Raw genomic sequence first — 24650 nt, forward strand, 5'->3', positions numbered from 1 at the left:
CCTGACCGTCACTACTTCACCAGAGAGCGATCGGGTACGGCGACCAGCACCAGCTCTTCTGACACACGAGACCGGGGCTGCTGTTCTCAGTCCAGCCGTTCTCCACAGCGAGACGGCTCGACTAGGCCTGCAGCTCGATCGCCACCGCGGGTTGACGACGCCTGCTGCAGTCTTCCAAGCCCACTGGTTCTGCCAGCGAGCAGGAGGGAGCGTTAGGTCTGCTCTCCCATACCTTCAACCTCCTCGGGTTACACCGGGAGGGGCGAGGTATTGAGGAGTGATCGTGAGGGGTGCGCCCCTCAGGATCCCCCACGACGTCCTACGTACCAGGCACGGTTCTCGGACCGGCCAGGTCATATGCACAAGTGGCTGGAGGAGACCGAGAGGGGTCTGTCGCTGTTCCCCCCTCGAGGGGGGAGGGTCTCGGGAGATGCTCCTGTTCGAGGGACTGATGTCCTACTCCGCAGGATGCAGTCACTCCTGAGATTCAGAGGAACTTTGCCGAGGTAATTGCGCTGATTCGTCAGCACAACGACCTCGCGGAAGGATCGCCGCTCCCACCATCCGAGCCCACGTCCCGGCTCGAGTCGTTCTGGGGCCCGAAGAGGGAACCCAGACCAACGGTGGGTTTGCCGCGTTCCAAGCTTGCCGACTCAGTGCTGGACCAGGTAGAATCTCTTGTCTCCGGGCAAGACGGTTCTCTCAAGTCTGGCAGGTCGAGCAAGCTGCTTCCATCCTCTGCTGCGACAGCGGCGTTTTACGTGCCATCTGAGGACCCGATGCCGCCCAAACAGGTGAACCCGGAGTTAGCCAGGCTGACTCCGGGTGTGTCTGCAGCAGCTCCTGTCCGAGAACCTATGGTTCTCGCAGCAAGAGGCACTCGGCCTGGAATCTACTGCCATGGCAGCTTTCCAGGCCGTCTCCTGGTTAGATCTGTGGTCCCTCACAGTATCTAAGGTCGCAGCCAACTCCGGGGGAATTTCTCCCGAAGATGACTCGGCCTTTAGGAGACTTTGCCAGTCTGGGGGAAGAGCCATCTCCTTCCTTGCCCACCAGACGGTGAACCTGTGGGCCAACCTGGTTCTCCGACGTAGGGACGCTGTCCTTACTCGAGTTTCCAGGGCGGCTGGGCGTGAAGCGGCATTGGGACTCCGCAACGGACCTTTACGGAGTTCCACGTCTCTCTTCCCAGGAGAGATGGTGGACGCTGCGATGGACAGACGGCGCACTGACGACAGTGACCGTCTGGTTCACCAGGCAGTCTCGAAGGCTTCTGGGCAGCCTCGGACTGCGGCCAAGCCAAAGAGCTCGGCTAGCGCTTCCTCGGTGGCTAAGACGGTAGTCGCGTCGAAGCCCCGGGGAAAGACTCTGTCTTCTTCGACTTCTACAAAGGGGAGCCGTAACCAGCCCTCCTCCCAGCCCTCCTTCTCCCGAGGAGGCTCTGGGAAGAAGTCGAAGAAAGGGGGGAAACGCTAGGGACGGCGTTCCCCCTCACCTGCTGCCGGAAGTGGGGGGGTGCCTGGCCAGCCATTGGGCAACTTGGCAGCGCTACGGCGCCGAGACCTGGATTGTAGATGTCCTTCGGGAGGGATATCTATTACCCTTCGAATCTCGGCCACCCCTCACCTCCAACCCGGTCCAAAACAAAAGCAGTCGTACGTTCCAGGGTTTATCGAAGGACGTAGCATTGAGACAGGAGATCAAGACCATGCTGAGCAAGAGAGCTGTAGAAATCGTCACGGATCAGTCACCGGGCTTTTACAGTCGACTCTTCCTGGTGGAAAAGTCTACGGGAGGCTGGCGCCCGGTGATAGATCTCTCTCCTCTGAACCGGTTTGTTCGCCAGACCCGGTTCACGATGGAGACGGCACGTTCCGTGCTCGACTCCATCAGGGAGAACGATTTCATGCTTTCAGTGGACTTGAAGGATGCGTATTTCCAAATACCCATTCATCAGTCCTCCAGAAAGTACCTCCGCTTCATCCTCGACGGGACGGTGTACCAGTTCAGGGCACTTTGCTTCGGTCTCTCAACCGCCCCACAGGTGTTCACGCGAGTGTTCACTCTGGTGTCTGCTTGGGCCCATTCGCACGGGATACGTCTGATGAGGTATCTCGACGTTGTTAGTCCTGGCGAGCTCCCGCTCGCAGTTGCTACAGGACAGGGATCGACTGCTCGAGTTCTGTCGCGATCTGGGGATCGTTGTGAACTTCGAAAAGTCCGATCTCGAGCCCAAGCAGAGGATGAAGTACCTGGGTATGCTGATCGACACGGTAGCAGGGCGAGTCTTCCCCGCAGACTCGCGGATCAGCAGATTCAGGGAGGCAGCCAACCAGTTCCTGTCTCGGCAGGAACAGGTAGCTCAGCGATGGCAAGTCGTGATCGGACACCTGTCGTCACTCGAGAAGTTAGTCCCTCACGGGCGTCTTCACCTGCGGTCTCTTCAGTGGAGACTAAAAGAGAGTTGGTCACAAGGTCGACGGGGATCCCCCAAGCTTCCAGTGTCACCTGACACCGGAGGCCGGAGGTGGGCAGGACCTAGCCTGGTGGCTGGACGACAGGAACCTCTAAGAGGAGTGCCTCTGCGCACTCCCCCCCCGACATGCAGCTGTCTCAGACGCATCGGACCGAGGGGATCGGGGCGCAACCACCTGGAGGAGTTGCTGACTTCAGGAGTGTGGGACGAGAACGACAAGCACCTTCACATCAATGTACTGGAACTCAAGGCAGCGTTTCTCGCTCTCCAAGAGTTCCAGGACCGCTTGATGGGACCAACTCCCAGTTGGTGTTGATGTTGCGGACAACACCACGGGTTAGTGGCCTACGTCAACAAACAGGGGGGCCTAGTGTCTCTCCCGTTGTACCAGTTGACCTCGGCAGGTGCACGAGTGGGCCGAGGCACACTCAATAGAGCTATCGGCACGCTACATTCCAGGGAAGAGGAATGTAGTAGCAGACACGCTCAGCCGTCGGGATCAGGTGATAGGGACCGAGTGGTCTCTACACCAGGACGTGGCGGAAAGGCTCTTCGACCTGTGGGGGCGGGGGGCGACCAGTCGTGGATCTGTTCGCCACCCGGCACAACAGAAAGCTTCAGGTTTTCTTCTCAGCCGTGCCGGACCCATGGGCAGCTGCAGAGGACGCTCTTCAACACCCGTGGGACAACCTCTTCGTCTATGCCTTTCCCCCGTTCAGCCTGATTCGCAAGGTGATCAGTCGAGCACTGGTCACCCCGAATCCTCAGGATGATCCTGGTGGCTCCCAAATGGCCACAGGCCATTTGGTATCCGGACCTGCTGGCTCTTCTCGCAGGAGAACCGAGAGAGATTCCCCCTTGGCACAACCTTCTCGCCCAGCCACACGTCGAGCGGTACCACGAGCAGTCCAGTCCCTACGACTTCACGGCTGGCTGTTATCCACCATCTCTTGCGAACGAGAGGCTTTTCTCGTAGCGCAGCAACAGAGATGGCTGGAAACGTCCGTCAGTCCTCTGCAGCTGTGTACCAGGGGAAGTGGGCCGTCTTCTGTGGTTGGTGTCGTAGACGGGGTCTATCTCCTCTCAGAGCCACTCTTCAGCAGGTAGCGGATTTCCTCGTGTTTCTTCGCCGAGAGAAGCTCCTCTCAGTCCCCCACAGTCAAAGGATACAGAGCCGCCCTGGCTCTCGTCCTGAAACTGAGGGGATTGGACATCTCGAACTCGTTCCAGATCTCCTTGCTTATGAGGAGCTTTCGAAAGGTCTTGCCCACCCAGGGAACTCAGGCCCCCTGCGTGGGAGTGACTCTCGTCCTTAGGAGTTTGACTCGAACGCCGTTCGAGCCACTCCGAGAGTCGTCAGACAGGGATCTGACCCTCAAGACCCTCTTCTTGCTGGCCCTGGCATCGGCGAAGAGAGTAGGGGAACTTCATGGTCTTTCCTATGATGTACGACACTCCAGGGGATGGGGATCTGTGACGCTCGATTTCGTCCCGAACTTTGTTGCGAAGACTCAGAAACCGTCGGTCCCTGACGACAGGTTCGAGTCCTTCACGATTCCCTCCCTAATGGACTTCACCGATAATGATGCGGATGAGATGCTGCTTTGTCCTGTGAGGGCGCTACGGCGCTATCTGAAGAAAACTCGACACCTCCCTGAGTGTCGACGCCTCTTCGTTAGCACCGGGTAACCAAGAAAGAAGTATCCAAGAACACTCTTTCATTCTGGCTGCGTGAGGTCATCAGGAGGGCGTATGAGGCTGATGGTAGTGACGACATCCGTACGTCCCGTCCAGAGAGCACGAAGTCAGAAGTATTGGCCCCTCGTTGGCGTTTCGTAAGAACTTCTCCGTGGCGCAGGTCCTGAAGGCAGGGGTTCTGGTCTAACCAGACTACCTTTACATCTTTACCTTCGGGATATTGCCCACAGGTCCTTGGATACCTTTTCCTTGGGACCCCGTGGTGGCTGCTCAACAAGTTGTGTAGCTAACCCAGACCCTCGCAGGCTGAAACAGCATCGAGTCCTGGTGTGACTGTGTGGATGGATGTGTGAGTGAGTGAGTGACTGGCTCCCTCCCCCCTCTTTTCCTCCTTCTCTACCTGTGGGCAGAGGGCCACGGTCGTCACTACGCTGGATGAGGACGAGATGCAGGTGAGCTGTATGACAGAGCCCCATCCTATCCCTTTCACTAGGGATAGGAGCAGAATATCCACCACTTCCTCCTACAAGGGGGGGGAAGTGGATGCCTACAAGAGTCAAACCCATGACTTTATATTTGCTCCTGTACAGGAACAAGTTCTTACATTGCTGGTACGAAGAGATACGCTTGCCTCTCTCTTCGTACTCGGTCCAGAGGTCTGACCATTGATCCTGCGGTGCACACCCCGATCAATCGAACAGAGGCTTGGATCCCTCCCTCGCTCTTACGACCAGGGAGACTTCCAAGGTTGAGCGAACACCAGTCTGTTCACAAAAGACTCAGATTCCTCCCACCAAGAAGTGAGTCTTCCTATTGTAAAAGGACCGAAGGTTTGTATGCCGTGTCGGAACAAATGACAATTTGTCCAAAATTGCATTTTTCCTAACTATACAAAACCTGATCCTTTTACACATAGCCCCACCTCATGCCACCCCTCACTCTGCGTTTTTGCTTGGGCCAAAAGCAAAAGTGATTTGTTTACCTCCAGTCGCGCAGCGCGCGCCCCTTGGTCGGAAACAAGCAGATTAACTACCGAACCCCTTGTTCGAAAGCTTACGACCTATCCAGCTGCCGCTAGTACCTTCCTATTGTAAAAGGACCTCAGGTTTGTATAGTTAGGAAAAATGCAATTTTGGACAAATTGTCATTTTAACTTTTAAACCACAACTTCAAAATAAATCCTTTGGAGAGGACCTCTACTCCAGACGCTGAAAACAAAAACAAAAGCCATATATAAACAAAATGTACATACATTTAACACAACACTAATTTTCAATGAGTGGCTATAACAAATTAACAATGTACAATAATATAAATGGCTTCAAAACACTATATTTTTGAAACAACATAAAATAAACAAATACAAAGACCACCCTCACCTCCATCCTGTGCAAGTCTCAGCCGTGAACTAAGGCAGCGGCTACGAAAAGAAAGATGGTGAATGAGGAGACGACGACAAATGAACATTGGAACTAAACCATTATTGGAACATCTTAAAACTAAAAAAGAAAATGTAAATTTTTACACCTATGTTATACAATGGCTCAGAATGTAAAATACTCTTCTACGTATTTCTTTTACGCATTCTTTCCCTGCTCTGGTCTGATATTGTTGTGGTGCTATATGTTTTTGTATGCATGATTGAAAAATTTGAATAATGGTTATGGTAGTTGAAATAGTGTGGTTAAAACTGCATATGTTACTCCCACTGATAGTTTGGTTATATGTACATATATATAGTATAAGTTAGAAGTACTGAAATGAGCTTCCTTACAACTTGTTCTTCATTTTATAAGTTTTAAATGTAAATGTAGTTATATTTTGCGTGTTTTTCTGTTCAGTGATTTTTAAGAGGAAGATAACTAATTTTTCCTCTCTTTTAGAATTTATGGTTAGTAAGTGAATATAGTATGCACAGGCTTGAGTAATTTGTAGTGTGTGCCGAAAATAAAGTGCACTTACAGATTTATAGGGTTACATGATAAGCCTGGCATTTTTTTTAGTTTCATTGCAGAGAACAGTTTGAGCAGTAAATTTAGTGATGACTGTGAATAAGTATCAAAGCAGTTAAAGAAATCTTTTAAATAAGAACTTCCAGATGGTATGAAAGGTTTCACATGAGCTAGGAATTACATGTATAATTACATAATGCTGAAGTGAATATAGGAAGACTAGCTATTGATTAAGAAGCAGTAGTTGGAGGTTATGGAAACTGAGGGAGTGAGGATACTTGATACTGGGTTATTGATTTACTGATTGCCAGTACCAAATATACGTAGAAGAGAGGAACAGATATAACTGTGGTGAGATGTGTAGTCAGATAGCCTTCATCTTAACAAGGATAAGGAAAAGCAAGGCTTAAGGAATTGAAGCTTATTTTGTGGTGAATTATGTACGTATTGTAGATTATAAATTACAAATTAAATAATACTGATAGAGGAGAAAAGCATGGAAGATGAAGAGAGACCTATTTTTAATTAATTTATTTCTCAACTATGCATACTGTACAGTTTGTTAATTGCTTAAGGGGTGTATTTTCAGGTAACGGTAAATTGATAATAACTGACCTTACTGGACCTGGAAATGGAATTGCTTGTGACTGTACATGGAAAGATGGGTTGTTTGATGTTACATGGAGTGAGGACTTGCCTTCACATGCTGTCACAGCATCAGGTGATGGTTCATTGCAGCTGTGGAATACTACCAGGTCAGAGGTAATATTAACAGACATATTTACTAAAATTCCTTTTTCTTGTAGATTCTAGGTTCTAGTACAACCTTTTTAGTGTAAGAGTTTTGAAAAGTTTATAAAATTACTCAGCACCTCTGTATACTGTATATAATTTATTAAAAATGGAGTTTATTTGACACAGAATGAAAGACTACTCAGTAGATTAAATGGAATAATTAAAATTACACTATTCTCTACCAAGATGGTCAGTTATAACACAACAGTCCTCGTCCACAAAGATCATTTGTGCTTTTCATTGTCACAGAAGCATTTACCAATGTTTATAGTGTCATTAGTATATCTGACAGTATCTGTGATGAAAGCCACTGCAGTTGAAATGTGCCTTGATTGCTGTCCCCTGATAGAACAACATGGCACACTAACTTTACTGTTAATTCACAATCCTATAACTCACTGTTAAGAAACCCAAGCTTATTGATTTCTGCTAACAAAATCATATAAAATTAACTCATGTTATGATAATTATAAACATATTCAGTACAGTATCTCTAGATAATCACAGATATGAAATGATAAAACAGACCTCAGACTAGATGGCTCCCAATTTGAAGTGTAATGTTTAGGGTGCAGCATTCTCATTGTCTCTATTGAACAAACCTGAAATAAACAGACAGGTTATGAATGGTGAAAAATCATTCATAACATTTCTCACAACCTGTTTGAGGGGCAGACACTGACAATGAATAGATTGGTACCTTTCGTAGACAACTTATACTATTCACAAGGCCAGTAAGAAATGATTGTATGCTAAGAAATACCAGTCATGATTTTCATATCATATTAGCTGAACATTTATGCCTCATTAAGTAATTAGATTCTCTCAATTAATTGAGGTATCCAGGACTTGGAAATGAGATGCTTCACATGATTTTGATGTGATTCACTTTTTTTTATAGGCTCCAGTGACAGTGTACTCAGAACATAAAAGGGAAGCATATAGTGTTGACTGGTGTCAAACCCGTGAACAACAAATATTTGTGTCAGCATCGTGGGATGCAACTTTGAAAGTTGTAAGTATACCATCTCATTGTTATAAAAATTAGATTTCCTAAAATACAGTGATATAGTATTAGAAAATACCTCAAAACTAATTAGGCCTCTTCCACTATTAATTTGAAATATTTTCATGGTTCTCATTTTATTGATTTTTCTTTGCTGTCATTCTCCAAGTTCCTTCTTTCAAATTGCTGGGTTAGTATCCTTTGAGCTGTTATAATCCATACTTGGGTGCAAATTCCAAACATTTTTTTTATGCCTAGACACCAGGGGTAGAGTAACAAACCTAGAGGTTAAATGCTAGCTAAACTTTTGAAGTTATGGTTTATAGTGGATGAAAGCTCTCTCCTGTAAGGAGAGCCAGCCATACATATTGCACAAATGTGGCTATTTCTTGATTTGCTTTCATGGAAAGTGAATTGGTGGATAAATACTCTTATGACTATTTTTCCAGTAGTAGTCTATTAAACACATCTATTTCTCTTAATTGTATTTCAGGGTTGTAACTTCAGGTATTTGGTTAGTGATTACCTTGATGATAGCTCCTGTTGTTGTCTATAGACATGTAGACCATTAATCTTGTGTCTTCTGTTGTCATCTTTTATTTTGCCATCCATTTGATGTCATTCAGACAGTTCACATTCTCAGTTGATGTTAATAAATAATGAGTGCATATTATTTTATGCTATATCTTTCAAAGACCTGTAGAGTAAGAAGACCATTAGGATCTTGAAATGCCAATTGACGGTAGTAAAATAATGGCCCAGGCACTAACCACCAATTGAGGTACTATCAGGACAGTTTCCAAATCTTCTGTTTTATACATTCAACTTACCTGTCAGATATATACTTAGCTATTTGACTCCGTCGTCCGACAGAAATTCGAATTTCGCACACACGCTACCGGTAGGTCAGGTGATCTACTTACCTGTTGCTGGGTGGCAGGACTAGGAACCATTCCCATGTTCCATCATATTTTTTCTGTCGGCCATACTGGCAACATCGTTGTGGGTATCTCCGGCTGGATTCGTATTTTGCATCGCAATTGATCTTCGTTTGGACTTCTCGGTGACGTATTTGCATTGATTGTACTGACATACGCGACTGTGGACCGTTTTTGGAATTTGATTTGGATTGTTCAACATGATGTCTGATTCTGGAAGTGTGGTGAGAATGTGTGTGAATGTGGGGTGTAAAGTTAGGATGCCGAAGGCATCGCTTGATCCTCATACTATTTGCAAGAAATGTAGATGTATGAATGTTCTTTTGGATAATACTTGTAATGAATGCAAGGATTTGAGTGCGGAAGAATGGAAATCTCTAACTTCATACTTGAAGAAAGTTGGAAAGAGACAGGGTGGGGAGGAGGTTCTTCCAAACCAAACTTTGCCTAGTTCTGTATCTAGCGGGGTTATAAAAAGTCAGTATATTATACCCTCTTCTCCTTTTACTGCCCCATCTAATGTACCTGCTCCTTTATTAGATCCCACAGATTCGGCATCTGAGATTGCGAATCTTAAAGCCGCCTTCGGAAAATGGAAACCAAAATGGCGGCCATTGAAGGTAAGCAGTGTGATTATAGTGCTGTGGATAGTGATATAAGTGTCCCCAGTGCTGTGGAGGGGGTGTTTGATTGTCTCCACAACGCTCCCAGGCCTAGACCTCTTTCAAGCTCCCAAGCCCAGAGGAGAAGGAATGTCGAAAGCCATAAGGAGGTTGTGGAGGATCCCCAACAGTCAGACGTCCCTTCGGCATTTTCTGTATCGCCACAGAATGCCAGAGAACGCTACAGAAAAAGCGTTCTCCGCGAGTGTCTCCTCTTCGGAGAATTCTTCAACCTAAAAGAGGTTGGACGACATCCGGCGGATCTTTCTCGCCCCCTGAAAAGACGTTTGGATGAACCCAGGATTACTTCGAGTCCTGAGCGTTTTCAAGAGGAGGACCATTCAGTAATTAAACAAGCAAAGAAGGTTATTCCTTCCCACACGGACTTGTGGGAATTGGTTAAAGACCGATCTTCTACTCCTAGGGTAGACGATAATGAAGAAACTAACAGAATCCTTCGCACTATGCAGGATTCCATCACTTCTCTGGTGGGAGTTCTGTCAAGAGACCCTCCCAGAAGGAAAGACGCTTTCCTGCCTATTAAGAAGTCAAGGCTGTCGAGGGTTCAGACTCGCCATCAAGATTTGTCATCCTCGGATTTGGAATCGGATTCATCAGCCTTGCATAGGCCGAGCAAGATCCGTTCTCCTGTCAAGCGCAAGGCGCCAGACAGGAAAGTATTTCCTGTTTATCATGAAGCGCCAACCAAACGCGTAGAGCCTTCCAGGCGCGAGACGCCAGACAAGAGCGTCGAGTTTTCTAGACACGAAGCGTCAGCCAAGCGTGAAGCACCAGCCAGATGCGAAGCGCTTTCCAGACGCGAGTCGCCAGTCAGGCGCGTCGAGCATTCCAAGCGCGAGACGTCAACCAGACGCGTGACGCCAGTTTGGATCGAGGCGCCAAGAAGACGTGAGATTCCAGATAGGCGCGTGACGCCAGCCAGAAGCATGACGCCTCCCAGGAGCGAGGCGCCAGGCATGCGCCAGGACGCTGCGAGGCGCGAGACGTCAACCAGAAGCGTGACGCCTCTCAAGCGCGAGGACGCTCCGAGGCGCGTGACGTCAACCAGAAGCGTGACGCCTCCCAGGAGAGAGGCGCCAGGCAAGCGCGAGGACGCTGCAAGGCGCGAGACGCCAGCCAGAAGCACGACGCCTCCCAGACGCGAGGCGTCATCAAGATGCGAGGATCCTGACAGGCGCGAGACGCCAACCAGACGCGTGGCGCCGCCAAGGTTTAAAGCGCCAGCCAGGCGCGAGCAGCCTACCAAGCGCGAGGCGCCGACTAGGCATGACCCAGTCAGACGCGAGGCTTCTACTAGTTGTGGGGACGTTATTGTTCATAGTCCTTCCCCTACTAGAAGCATTTCTCCTAGAGCGACTTCTCTTGATAGAGAATCGATCAGGAAAGAGCGATCCCCTTCTAACCTTGACCTTGAAGAGGTTTCTGAAGAAGAAGTTTCGACCAACGAGGGACTTTCCAATTATAAAGTTTTAGCCTCGTTACTTCTTAAGGAGTTTGGGGACTTTCTTAGTCCTGCGGCTCCTCCTTCTCCGAGATCGCTGTTCTCGAGCACAAAAACCCCGAAATCCTCGGCTTTCTTAAAGATGAAGCCTGCGATCTCAATGAGAAAAGCCCTCCAGTCTTTGGATTCTTGGCTTTTTTCTAAGAAGGAAACACTTAGAACTGTTTATTGCTCTCCTCCCTCCAAGCTGACAGGGAATGAGAGGCATATGGTATAAGACGGAAGAGGCTATGGGCTTGATGCTCCCCTCGTCTGCAGATTCAGATTTCTCGAGCCTTGTAGAGTCAGTGAGTATGTCGGAATTAGATCAGCACCTTAAGGGAATTTTTCACGTCTTAGAGGTGTTTAACTTCTTGGATTGGTCACTTGGGGTGCTGGCTAAGAAGACGAGTGAGCCAGATTTTCTTGATCCAGAAACTTTGCACAGTGTCCTATCTTGCATGGATAAGGTTGTGCAAGATGGTTCTGGTGAGTTAGCGGCACTGTTTGGATCTGGAGTTTGTTCCGACACGGCATACAAACCTTCGGTCCTTTTACAATAGGAAGGTACTAGCGGCAGCTGGATAGGTCGTAAGCTTTCGAACAAGGGGTTCGGTAGTTAACTGCTTGTCCGACAGGCGCGCGCGCGACTGGGAGGTAAACAAATCACTTTTGCTTTCGGCCTGCTGGCGTGTAGACGTGTATCGTCGCTCTCTGCCCGCTTCATCGTCGTTGCTTTCGCATGGTTGTGTTTTTCTTTTTCTATTTATCTAGTGAAACTGAATTGTAAGTACAATCATTTCATATTTATTTCCATTGAATTCAATTGCGAATTAAAGGATCTTGGTTTCTACCACGCCCTCCGTTACCCGAGTGCCGGGTCTGAAGGGCGTAAGTGCGGGAATTCATTTTCCCCTGACAAATGATGCCTCGTATTGTGGTATTGCTCGGTGCCGAGGGCGGGAGAGCGCTCGCTCCGAGCTTATATTTTGGTTGGAAATGTGTAGATGAAAATCGTAAGTAAGTGCCCTTTTCATTTATATTTTTTTGACCTGTATGCTCGTTGCCGAGCGAATGCGCTCGGCACGAAAACTTATTCTGTATGGAAGTGGAATCGCAAGTACAGTATTCTTTTTCATTTTCATATATTATTTTGATTGTAGCAATACTCATTTTGGATCAATTTCCGATCTTACCCGGAAATTGATCCTTTCCCCTTTTTATTTGAATGAAGTGAAATCGCAAGTGCAGTTCTTTTTCATTTTCATATTTTATTGAGATTGCATTATTTACTTGGATCAATGTTTCCGCTATTTCCCGGGAATTGATCCTTCCCCTTTTTATTTGTATGAAGTGAAATCGCAAGCGCAGTATTCTTTTTCATTTTCATATATATTTTGATTGCATCAATTCATTATGGATCAAGGTTTCCGTTCATAATCGGGAATGGATCCTTTTACCCTTGCGCTCGGTCCGAGGGCGCAAATGCGCTCGATCCGAGCCCTTATTCATTGTGAAGTGAATCGTAATGCAAGATTCTTTTTCATTTTATTCCTTTTAAATTATTGATTGCATCAATATTTATTTGGTTCAAGTTCCGCTCAGTCAGGGAATTGATCCTTATGCCCTTGCATTCGGGCCGAGGGCACGATTGCTCTCGGGCTCTTTTTAATTATTGTTGGGTACATGGGTGCTGTTGCGGGGGTGGGGAACGAGAACCCCCCCCCCCCCCCCAAAACGTCAGCTCCCACAGATGGCCCTTCCCCTTCGGGGGGGGGAGGTTATCTGCGTTCTTCTCCTCGCCCGATCCGTCGAGCGCGGGGGAGGGCGCTCGGTGCCCGATGTACAATTGTATTCGGGGTCTTCCACTCGTTCGGTGTGGGGCTCACCCCCCCCGCGCGAGGGGACTTCCCCCCACTAATCACTACTACTGTTATTTCCGCAGGTGCTACTGCCACGAGGGTGGACCTTGGTGAGGTATGGGCGTCCTTCCATTTGCAGGGCGTGCTAGTGTCCAGGGGCTGCGGTTCTATGTCTGGGCCTACTGCGGTCACCCATGGAGTGGTGACCACGCTCCAGGTGACGACGTCCCTCCTCACCTGGTGTACTCGCCTCACGTGGTAACAGTCTTGCCTACAGCCGCTGTGAAGTGCCGTTCGCCGTACCGAGAGGGGGGCGTGCTGCCGCCGCTCGTGTTTGCCGCGCTGCCGCGACCACACTTCCGCTGCCCTAGAGCTCGCCCCTGGACCTGCCGCCGGTACCAGGATGTTGCTGGCTGCTGCTCCACTTCCTGTGTTTCCGGTGCTGCCTGCCGTACCTGCCGATTCTGGGCTGACTGTCCATGCAGTTGCTGCGCTGGCTGTCCTGCCGTTGCTGCGCTGGCTGTCCCTGCCGTGCTGCGCTGGCTGTCCCTACCGATGCTGTGCTGGCTGTGCCTGCTGTTCCTGAGATGCCCATACCTGCTGACGTCGTCCCTGTTCGTGGTGGTACTACCCCAGACTATGGTCTGTCTGTACAGGTGCGTATCCGGGCCTGTGGCTTCGGCTACAGCAGCCACGGCTCCGCCTGGATGGCAGATCTTACGTCTGTCCTGAGGAAGCTGACGAAAAAGAGGAGAAGGTGTCGTCGTCGTCGTCTTCATCTTCTTCATCGTCGTCGGCTGCCGCCTCTTCCCCTTCGACTTCTAAGGCTTCACAGCCGAGGAAGAGAAGTTGCCTCCCTCCTCCTAAGAAGTCTCCCTCGGGAGTTCTCGGGGACCCGTCTCACCTCGGTGGGACGGGAGGGTTCCTTCCGCTGGTCCTCCTGCTCCTTCGGGAGCGGGGGCCGTCTCTTCTTCCGCAAGGAAGAAGACTACAGGGACCAGAGGGGTACCAGCTAACACCGGTACTTCCTCGCCTGGGGTCAGTGGTTCTGCCACTGCATCAGGTCCGTCTCGGCCTCTCGTTCGCGGGAGGTACCGAGTGTACGGCGCCTAGCCAGCGACCGTGCAGCCAGGAACCAGACCTCTGAGCTCGCTCAGCGTCAGGTTCACGGCACGGGGGCGGAAGACTGGTGACAGCCGCTCACGCGACTCTCACCAGACCAGCTCTCGCTCCTCGCGGCGACCAGCTGGCTCACCCGGGGACGTGAACGGTCCACGACCGGCCACGGGCTGAGTCTGGGGAAGAGGGTCCTCCGTTCGCGCCGGTGCCAGCCACGGCTGGAACCAGCGACGTGACGTGCCGTGAGGACAAGCACCGGTCTCACTGTGACAGTGGAGTCTGCAGGTCGCCTGACCGTCGCTCTCACAGAGAGCGATCGGGTACGGCAACCAGCACCAGCTCTTCTGACACTCGAGATCGGGGCCGCTGTGCTCAGTCCAGCCGTTCTCCACAGCGAGACGGTTCGACCAGGCCTGCAGCTCGATCGCCACCGCGGGTTGACGATCGCCTGCAGACCTCCAAGCCTGCTGGTTCTGCCAGCGAGCGAGGAGGGAGCGTCAGGTCTGCCTCTCCCGTACCTTTAACCTCCTCGGGTTACACCGGGAGGAGCTAGGTATTGAGGAGTGATCGTGAGGGGTGCGCCCCTCATGATCCCACCACGACGCCCTACGTGCCAGGCACGGTTCTTGGACCGGCCAGGACGATGCGCAAGTGGATGGAGAAGACGAGAGGGCTGTCGCTGTTCCCCCTTCTTAGGAGGAAGGTTCTCGGAATATGCTCTTGTTCGAAGGGCTTAACGGTCCACTCTGCAAGATGCTGTGACTTCCGAGATCCAGAGGAACTTTGCCGAGGTTATGGCGCTGATTCGTCAGCACAACGACCTCGGGGAAGGATCGCCGCTCCCACCAGCAGAGCCACGTCTCGGCTCGAGTCGTTTTGGGGCCCGAGAGGGAACCCAAATCGACGGTGGGTCTGCCGCGATCGGAGCTTGCCGACTGTGTTGAACCAGGTAGTCTCTCGTCTCCGGACAAGAAGGCTCTCTCGGTTCTGGCCGGTCGAACAAGCTACTTCACCTCCTCTACTGCGACAGAGGCGTTTCTACGTGTCTTCGGACACCGTATTTGAATACCCCTTCGGTCCTCCTGAGAGGTTTCGACCTCGACGAGGACTGGAATGAGTCGGAGGACGGTATCGGCTCTCTCCTGTCAGGTGTCGATCAGCCCCACCCAGACGACGTTCACAGTGGCGGCAGACCCTTACCTACAGTATGAGTTCGTAACCCTCCTCGGGGAAAACGTTTTCTCCTGACGATACGTTTTCCCAGGCTCTGAGAGGCCATCGCCGTAAGGCGATGGCTGCTCCTTTTCTTCTCCAACGGCTAGTTCCGCTGGGAAGGCGAGCCAGTATCCAATTCCTCCCCCATTCCCTCTCTCCTTACGGCTACGAGGGAAAGGGGAGGGATCCTACCAGAGATGTCTCTGTAAGATCCCACGTTAGGGGCTGCGCTACCGGGGGACCTTCGGGTCCTACCTGACGTAAGCCCCGGTCGTTGAGGAGGGATCCTGCCCCTTTCTCGATTTCTACGGGAATCGAGAGGACCACCAGCCGATATCGTTTGACGAATTCGGTGGGGGGTTTCGCAGTGCTTAGAATTCTACGGAATTTCTAGCGCACTCAGAGTGTTCGAGTTTTTTAAGATCTCCAAACACTTAGGCGAGACCACGGTCCAAAGTGAGCGAGAATCCCCGATAATTGTTACACGATAATCGGGAACCTCGCTTATGCTCGAATTCCTGTAATTTCTAGCATTTGGAAGAAGACTGCTGCTGAAAGAAGAGTATCTCACATTAGGCGATTACCTGGAATAGAGAAGAACGGACGGGAACTTCCAGTTTGGCTTGAACTATCGTCTTCGGTATTCTGTTCACCATTGAAGCTTTCCTTTGGAAAGACTTCTCCGTCACTCTCTTGACTAGAGAACGAAGGCGGTCGATCTCCAATCCTTATTCTCATTCCTCGAGAGGAAAAGAATTTAGGATGGAGGTTGTGGTACAGAACCTACAAATATACTACGTATATTACCCTCGCGACATGATTCTTTTAACAGTTGAATTGTCCGGGGGGTAGGCGCATACCGTAGTTAACTCTACGGTTTGTGACCGAGACGAATTGTTATCTTATTGAACTGCAACTCGGGGTTGCCTGCAACCTCCCAGCAATTATCAGTTTCGATTTTAGATACTTGGTATTGTCACGACAACACCAAATCAGCTTTTGTATTTACCGAATCCGTTTCGGTTAAATATAATTGCTCGAGCGTATTCTTTATGCTCGATGGTTCTAGCCGAACGCATTCCTTCATGGAATAATGGATTACCTGGCAACTCAGGATGACGAGTCACCGAGAGCTACTGCGTATTGAACTGCCTGATAGCAGCTCAGTATCAGCTAGGTCTCGGAGATGCACGGTCGTTACGGTCTCTCTTGCTCCCATTGTTTGGATTGACTACCGAACCCGTATCTCTGCCCGAACAACTCCATGGACTTAGCGGTCCTCTGATTAAACGGGGATTCTCGCAATAACTGAAGGACCAATCTTACTGCTGTGACGCTCGATTTCATCGCCTTCGACATTGCGAGAATTTTCAACAGAGATATCTCTTGGACTCTCTCATCTTTCTGTTTACCGCACGGTAACGGAAGTCTTACTAGTCTTCCGCTGCATCGCACAGCGATAATGCGAATGATTTTTGCAGACATCCGAGTTTGTCTTCAAAATATCTCGTATTCGTAGGTGTGCAATTATTCATTGCTCGCCCCGAATTAACAGATATGTCAGAAGACATCGCCTACTCTCCGACCTGACAGCTCTACTTCCAAATGTTCAGCCCATGAGAAGCAGTTCTTCAGGCAGTATTTCCCTGTCTTCATTACTGAAAAGCGCTCCGCTTTTATTGCAACTACAATCTCACCGGACAGCAATGAATAGCGTTAGCGTTCTCAGTCTTTGTAGCACAGGTTCAGAATCTTGAGAAACCTTCTCTCGGTTCAGCCGTGAAGACGTAGGTTGCTTTTTTCTGTACACCTTCGTCTTCAACGACACATAGTGTTGTTTCTCCTTAGCTGAGAATCAACTATACTATGAGTATCTTGCCATCAGGGACCTCGTCTCTAGAAGGCAATTGACTTTCGCCTGTTGGGCACATGCCTTAAGAGAATCATCACCTCGCCTTCTGGCATCGGTGACGAACAAATTATTTGTTTAGTCTCTTGGCATAACCCTTTTAAGGCGAAGGTCACGTGACTTGCTCGGGTGCTTGGACAACTTGCCTCCGTACTCGAACCAGTCAGTCGGCAGCTGTCAGAGCGCCCAAGTCTGTTACGAACTTCGCTGTGGACTTAGTTCGGTTGTTCCATAACAGTCTGTTCTTCGTCCTAACGGCTTGTCACAGTACCCATACCATCGACACCCACCATTGAGTGTCGGTGTCCTATCCACTACCGAGAAGAACAACTTCGCTGCAGACGGATAGACCAGTATGGGTACAGGACTCACAGAAGCGAGAAGAGGGATAGGTCATACGACCATTCCCTTCTTTTCCTCTGAGGTAATTGCATGACTTTTCCTGCGAAGTCAAGCATCCAGGGGATGGGGATTCGTGACGCTCGATTTCGTACCGAATTCGTAGCGAAGACTCTGAACCCTTCGGTTCCTGACGATCGGTTAGAGTCCTTCACAATCCCCTCCCTAATGGACTTCACCGCCTTCGATGCGAAGGAGATGCTGCTTTGTCCTGTGAAAGCGCGACCGTGCTTTCTGAAGAAACTCGACATCCCAGCTGAGTGTTGAAGACTCTTCGTCAGCACCAAGATGACCTAGAAGTACACTCCCTCGAGTTACACAAGAACTTTTCCGTGGCGCAGTACTGAAGGCAGGGGTCTGTACAACCAGACCACTGGCACCACCTTCTACCTTTTGGATATTTCCCACAGGTCCTTGGATCGTTTTCCTTGGGACCCGTGGTGGCTGCTCAACACGTTGTGTAGTAACCCAGACCCTAGCAGGCTGAACAGCATCGAGTCCTGGTGTGACTGTAAGAATAGATAAGTGAATGAGAGAGTGACTGGCTTCTCTTCCTATCTTTTTCTCCCCCTCTACCTGTGGGTAGAGGGATACGGTCATCACCTTGCTGGATAAGACGAGATGCCGGTGAGCTACTCGACAGAGCCCCATCCTATCCCTTTCACTAGGGATGGGAGCGAATATCCACCACTTCCTCCTACAAGGGGGGGGAAGTGGATGCCAACAAGAGACAAACCATAACTTTATGTTGCCTCTTGCAAATAGGAACTTGTTCTTGTTTGCTGGTACGAAGAGATACGCTTGCCTCTCTCTTAGTACTTGGTCCAGAGGTCTGACCATTGATCCTGCGGTGCACACCCCGATCAATCGGACAGAGGCTTGGATCCCTCCCTCGCTCTTACGACCAGGGAGGCATTCCAAGGTTGGGCGAACACCAGTCTGTTCACAAAAGACTCAGATTCCTCCCACCAAGAAGTGAGTCTTCCTATTGTAAAAGGACCGAAGGTTTGTATGCCGTGCCGGAACAAATGACAATTTGTCCAAAATTGCATTTTTCCTAACTATACAAACTGAGGTCCTTTTACACATAGGTCCCACCTCATGCCACCCCTCACTCTGCAGTTTTTGCTTGGGCCAAAAGCAAAAGTGATTTGTTTACCTCCCAGTCGCGCGCGCGCGCCTGTCGGACAAGCAGTTAACTACCGAACCCCTTGTTCGAAAGCTTACGACCTATCCAGCTGCCGCTAGTACCTTCCTATTGTAAAAGGACCTCAGGTTTGTATAGTTAGGAAAAATGCAATTTTGGACAAATTGTCATTTTAAAGAAAAGATCTCTTTACAGTTCCTTTCTGACGAAAGGAGTTTCTCCTTCTCAGAGGTCCGCTCTACTTTTCGCACCTCTGTCAGAACATCTGTTTCCTTCATCGTTAGTGAAGGATTATTTCGAGATCTGTCAGAAAAGGCTACGCAGGACCTTCTAGTGCAATCTACAAAGAAGATTAGACCTGCAGTTCCGGCTCAGAAGAAGGTGGCTCGTACTCCAGTGGTGCCCTTTCGTGGAGCCCCCTCGACTCGATCAAATTCGAAGAGAAAGCCCTTCGACAAGCGAGGGAGGTCTTCCTTCCGCTCTTTTAAAAAGAGCAAGTAGCAGTCATGTCCTCCAAGCACAGGTAGGGGCCAGACTTCAAAACTTTGTGGAGGCCTGGTCCTTAAGAGAAGCAGATCCCTGGACTCTGTCTGTCCTACAGAAGGGTTACATCATTCCCTTCGTAGACAGACCTCCTTTAGCAACATCTCCGAAGGATTTGTCGACGAGTTACAAGGACCCTGGACTGAGAGAGACTCTCCTTCAGACGGTGGTGTCGATGAGGGACAAGAATGCAATAGAGCTAGTGCAGGATCCATTCTCCCCGAGGTTTTACAACCGCCTTTTCTTGGTTCCAAAGGCTTCGGGGGGATGGAGACCCGTTCTGGATGTAAGCATCCTGAACCGGTACGTGGAGAAAAAGAAGTTCTCCATGGAGACTTCAGCTTCGGTTCTGTCATCCCTACGCCAGGGAGATTGGATGGTCTCCCTGGACCTTCAGGATGCTTACTTTCATGTTCCGATTCACCCATCGTCAAGAAAATACCTAAGATTTGTTGTACAAGGACAAATCTTCCAGTTCAGGGCCTTGTGCTTCGGCCTATCAACCGCTCCTCAGGTATTTACGTATCTGATGAGGAACGTGGCCAAATGGCTTCATTTAGAAGGGATCAACATCTCAATGTATCTCGACAATTGGCTAATCCTGGCCAAGTCGGAGAAACTATGTTTGGAGGACCTACAGACTACTTTGAACCTAACAAGGACTTTAGGATTACTCGTGAACCTCGAGAAATCTCAGATGATCCCCAGTCAGAACTTAGTCTATTTGGGGATTCGGATGGATTCTCGGGGTTTTCGGGCTTTTCCATCCCAGGAAAGGATTGCTCGGGGATTACAGAAAATCTCGAGCTTCCTAGAGAAAGAACGGAGTTCGGTGAGGGAATGGTTAAGTCTTCTGGGAACCCTCTCCTCACTAGAACAGTTCATTTCTCTAGGAAGACTCCACCTACGCCCTCTTCAGTTCTTCCTTAGAAGAATTTGGAGTTGGAAGAACGGGCAACTTTCAGACACTTTCAGAATCCCTCTGGAAGTAAAGAATCATCTGAAGTGGTGGATTTTTCCCTTGGAAAAGAACGAGGGCTCGTCTCTAGAGGTTCGGAACCAAACCTAATCTTGTTCTCAGATGCTTCAGAGAAGGGATGGGGAGCGACTCTAGGGACAAAAGAAGTATCAGGCCAATGGAGGAAGGATCAGCAAGACTGGCATATAAACTCCAAAGAACTTTATGCTGTTCTTCTAGCCCTAAAAGCCTTCGAGACAGAAGTTTTAGGTCAAGTGGTACAGGTCAACTCGGACAACACCACAGCGTTGGCCTATATCAAGAAACAAGGGGGAACTCACTCTTTTTCTCTGTTCTAGATAACAAAAGAGCTGTTGTATTGGACAAAAGAAAAGAATGTGACTCCTCACAAGATTCGTGAAAGGAGAGAAGAACATCAGAGCAGACAGGCTAAACAGGTTAAACCAAGTTCTCCCCACAGAGCGGACCCTTCACATTCAGGTGTGTCAAGCTCTGTGGTCCCTGTGGGGCAGTCTGCATATAGACCTATTTGCGACCTACCTATCCAGAAGGATAGAGAACTTTTGCTCCTTAGTGGAAGACCTGAGAGCGATAGCGGTGGACTGCCATGCTGCTGGACTGGTCAGGCCTAGATGCCTACGCCTTTCCCCTTCAAAATGTTAGGAGTGGTTTTTTTTTTAAGAAAATTTGTGGCGTCAAGAGGGACGAGACTAACACTCATCGCTCCCCCTTTTGGCCGTCTCAAGATTGGTTCACAGAGGTACAGGAATGGACGGTGGACTTCCCAAGATCTCTTCCACACGGAGAGATCTCAAACAACCCCATTTCGAGAGTACCATCAAAACCTCCCCGCTCTCGCTCTGACTGCCTTTCGACTATCGAAAGACTTGTCAGAGCGAGAGGCTTTTCAAGCAAAGCTTCAAAAGCAATTGCTAGGGCCCGGAGATCTTCAACTATTCGGGTCTACCAATCAAAATGGGATGTTTTTAGAATATGGTGTAAGAAGAATAAACTGTCCTCCTCCGATACCTCTGTGACCAACATTGCTGATTTCTTTATTTTCCTTAGGGAAGAATCAAAATTATCAGTTTCTACCATTAAAGGTTATCGGAGTAGCTTTCTGCTGTGTTTCGAAACAGAGGTTTGAAAGATAGCAGAAGATAAAGATCTCCATGACCTTATAGATCTTTTGAAACCTCTAAAACCTTTTCTCTCTGTACTCCGTACTGGAACTTAGATGTGGTTTTGAAATTTCTATCATCAAATAGATTTGAACCTCCTCACAACGCGTCGTTTAGAGATCTAACGAGAAAATGTATTTTCTTGTTGTCGTTAGCGACTGCGAAGAGAATTAGTGAAATACATGCTCTAGATTCTCGAGTAGGATTTAAGAGTGATGCGGCAATTTGTTCTTTCCAGACTCCGTTTCTGGCCAAGAACGAGAACCCTTCAAAACCCTGGCCAAAGAGTTTGGAAGTTAAAGGACTTTCAAATCTAGTAGGAGAGGAATTAGAAAGATCATTATGTCCGGTTAGAGCTCTGAAGTTCTATTTAAAGAAGAAGAATGAACTAAACGGATGTAAACAAAGCCTGTGGTGCGCAGTTCGGGATCCTAGTAGACCCATGTCACAAAAAAATGCATTAGTATTTTTGTTAGGAGCATTATTACGGATGCTCATAGTAACTGCACTGAAGACTCTTTTCAGGACTCTCCGAGTGGAAGGCTCATGAGGTTAGAGCGGTGGCCACTTTATTAGCTTTTCAGAAGAACATGTCTTTAAAAGACATTGTGGATGCGACTTACTGGAGGTGTAATTCAGTGTTCGCATCGCACTACCTTAAGGACGTTAAAGTGACATATGAAAAGTGTTTCTCTCTGGGTCCTTTTGTATCAGCCGATACAGTGCTGGGGCTGGGAACACATAACGATCCTTAGAAAAATTTGTATTTGTTCTAATTTTTGATAGTACATAGAACTACCTTGTGAGACGAGTTGTTGTTTTTTCTGCTGATTAGTATGCTTGGTGGCGCACGGGCGTCCTGGCTTGGATCAGTGGGGAATCAAGAGACGTCTTACTGGCTAGATTGTACAAAATTTTTTTTTAAATTTATTTTAATTTTTTGTACTTTAAGTGTACGAATGTTTGTGATTTGAGTTTGTGGTTGTTTGCAAGGAGTTAGGGGATAACTTCTTGCAATCTTAGAACTAACATGGATAGGTTGAGGTGATCGGGATCGATGTTGTGCTCCTTGTATAGGTCTTGTCAAGTAAGTGGATAAGCACCCATTGACATAGTCCTTCCAGGATCTGCCAAGGAAGCGATAAGACCCTTTGGCAGAACCACAAGAACTCCTTAGCCATAGATCAATTATCTCGCTTGAGGCTCTTGAGACTGACTAGACTCCTGGATTGTTTTCATGAAGTCTTCAGTCTAAACAGGTAGGAACCAAGGTTTTATTTATTTATTACCTACAACGATAGTTGTGATTCCTGTTTGATTCTATATTTAGCAGTCTCTGTCCCACCTCCAATGGTGTGAATCAGCTAAGTATATATCTGACAGGTAAGTTGAATGTATAAAAATGATATTGTTATGATACAATAAAGTTTTATACATACTTACCTGGCAGATATATACTTAGCTATTTGACTCCGTCGACCGACAGAAATTCGAATTTCGCGCACACGCTACCGGTAGGTCAGGTGATCTACTTACCTGCCGCTGGGTGGCAGGACTAGGAACCATTCCCATGTTCTATCATATTTTTTCTATACCGCCTGTCTCCTGAGGGGAGGTAGGGTGGGTATAAATTGTATATATCTGCCAGGTAAGTATGTATAAAACTTTATTGTATCATAACAATATCATTTTCCATGAAATCACCGTATCTTCCTTCGGCCCCCTTGTCGGCTGCCAGAGCATCAGTCTCTTTGCCACCGCCTCAGCTGTCATCATCTGTGCCGCCAGCCAGTAGTTGCCTTCAGCTTTCACATCTGTTCCTTCTGACTCTCATCCAGAACATTGTCGATAAAGTCTGCTGAAAGTAATCATGTTCCCCGGTCTGCAGTCTGGCTTTCACAAGTGCTTGGGTGCTTGTGTTGCTCTTCTCTGTTTCCAGCTTTGTTCTGAAATCCATAGATTCTGGTTGTGACTGAGTTAATCATGGAATCTCAGACTTAGATGGGAGTTAGTGGACCATTTCACAATAAAGTCGATTGCAAAGAAGAGTTGCTGATGGGCATTATAGTGACTGCAGGGATTTAACCCAGTATTCCTTTCAGTGTTGTTCTTTTCTCTTACTCATTACATTATAACCATGCATTAAGTTATTTAGGCTTGAAAACAAGCTTATTGCTTATTCAGATGATGCTACTGTCTTTGCTTAGATTCCATTTCCTCCTTTCAGACCTGTGGTTATTGAATCACTTGACTAAAATCAGCATATGACATATTGAGGGGAATGAAGTTAAACCCTGAAGTAACTCAGAGATGATTGTTAGGAGATCTAGGACACTGGATTTCCTCTACACAGACCTTGTCATTGATATTGTCTTTATCTGCATCAACTGATTTGAAAGTTTAGATGCCAGTCTTAATTGCAAATTCACTTTTGAGAAACTTCTTCAATTGCACAAACAGTTGGTATATTAAGAAACTCTCAAGATTTGTGAAGAAACTTCTGAGGAATGTTTTGATTCTTTCATTCTTCCATGTTTTGAATATCAATCCTCTTTGTGCTTTTCAGTGGCTGACCAGTATCATAAATTGTTGGATGAGAACTTGAGTTCCGTTAAATTTTTAACCCCAATCTTGATATTCATTTCTTGAACTATTATTTATTTAGGTCATCATGAATGCTATATTCAGATCTTCCCTGACTACATATGGAGTTAATTCTACCTGTCTTGTACTTTATTCTGTGATTTAATACCACACAGTTTTCTAGAAGTTTTATTTCTTTTGCGACAAAATTCCCTAACCTGTAGATGAATCACTAGATCTTAAGGGGGCCGGCCGGCTAATGCCCTTTGTTAAGGACAGGACTTTGATATTCATACCACTTAATAAGGTGACTTGGGACATCTCCAAACCGCATATGATTTTCGCCTCTGACCTTTGGTTTTGTGACGCCAGGGCGATTTATCACGAAAATAACCATTTTTCAAATTCTATCTCCTCCCTTGATATTTAATATTAAGACCTGGGATTACTACCATATATAGACCTGATGTAGACCTCCAATCGAATTAAGAGTTTTTTTCTAAAAGTCATTTTTTTTGCTTAATATGAATTTTTCAATATGGTAAAAAATAAACCCTATAAATCAGGAGAAAAAAATTATAAAAAAAATACGAAACAAAAATTGGAAAAAAGGCTCTATTTGATTGTTTCTATAATGTCTTTCTGAGTTATATACCAATTCCAATGTTATAGCTTTAAAACTAAG

At 47.9% G+C, this 24650-nt stretch overlaps 1 protein-coding gene across 2 annotated transcripts in view; it reads left to right on the forward strand.

Moving 5' to 3' along the window:
- Window positions 1-24650, forward strand: part of LOC135213534 (peroxisomal targeting signal 2 receptor-like) — a 69071-nt gene that overhangs the window by 10608 nt on the left and 33813 nt on the right. For both annotated transcript variants that reach the window (XM_064247460.1, XM_064247461.1), the window contains exons 3-4: window positions 6716-6888; window positions 7823-7936. In XM_064247460.1, the coding sequence (XP_064103530.1) occupies window positions 6716-6888; window positions 7823-7936 (287 nt within the window). The remainder of the gene's footprint in view (window positions 1-6715; window positions 6889-7822; window positions 7937-24650) is intronic.

The sequence above is a fragment of the Macrobrachium nipponense genome, chromosome 43, assembly GCF_015104395.2.
Source record: "Macrobrachium nipponense isolate FS-2020 chromosome 43, ASM1510439v2, whole genome shotgun sequence".
NCBI classification, from domain to species: Eukaryota; Metazoa; Arthropoda; class Malacostraca; order Decapoda; family Palaemonidae; genus Macrobrachium; species Macrobrachium nipponense.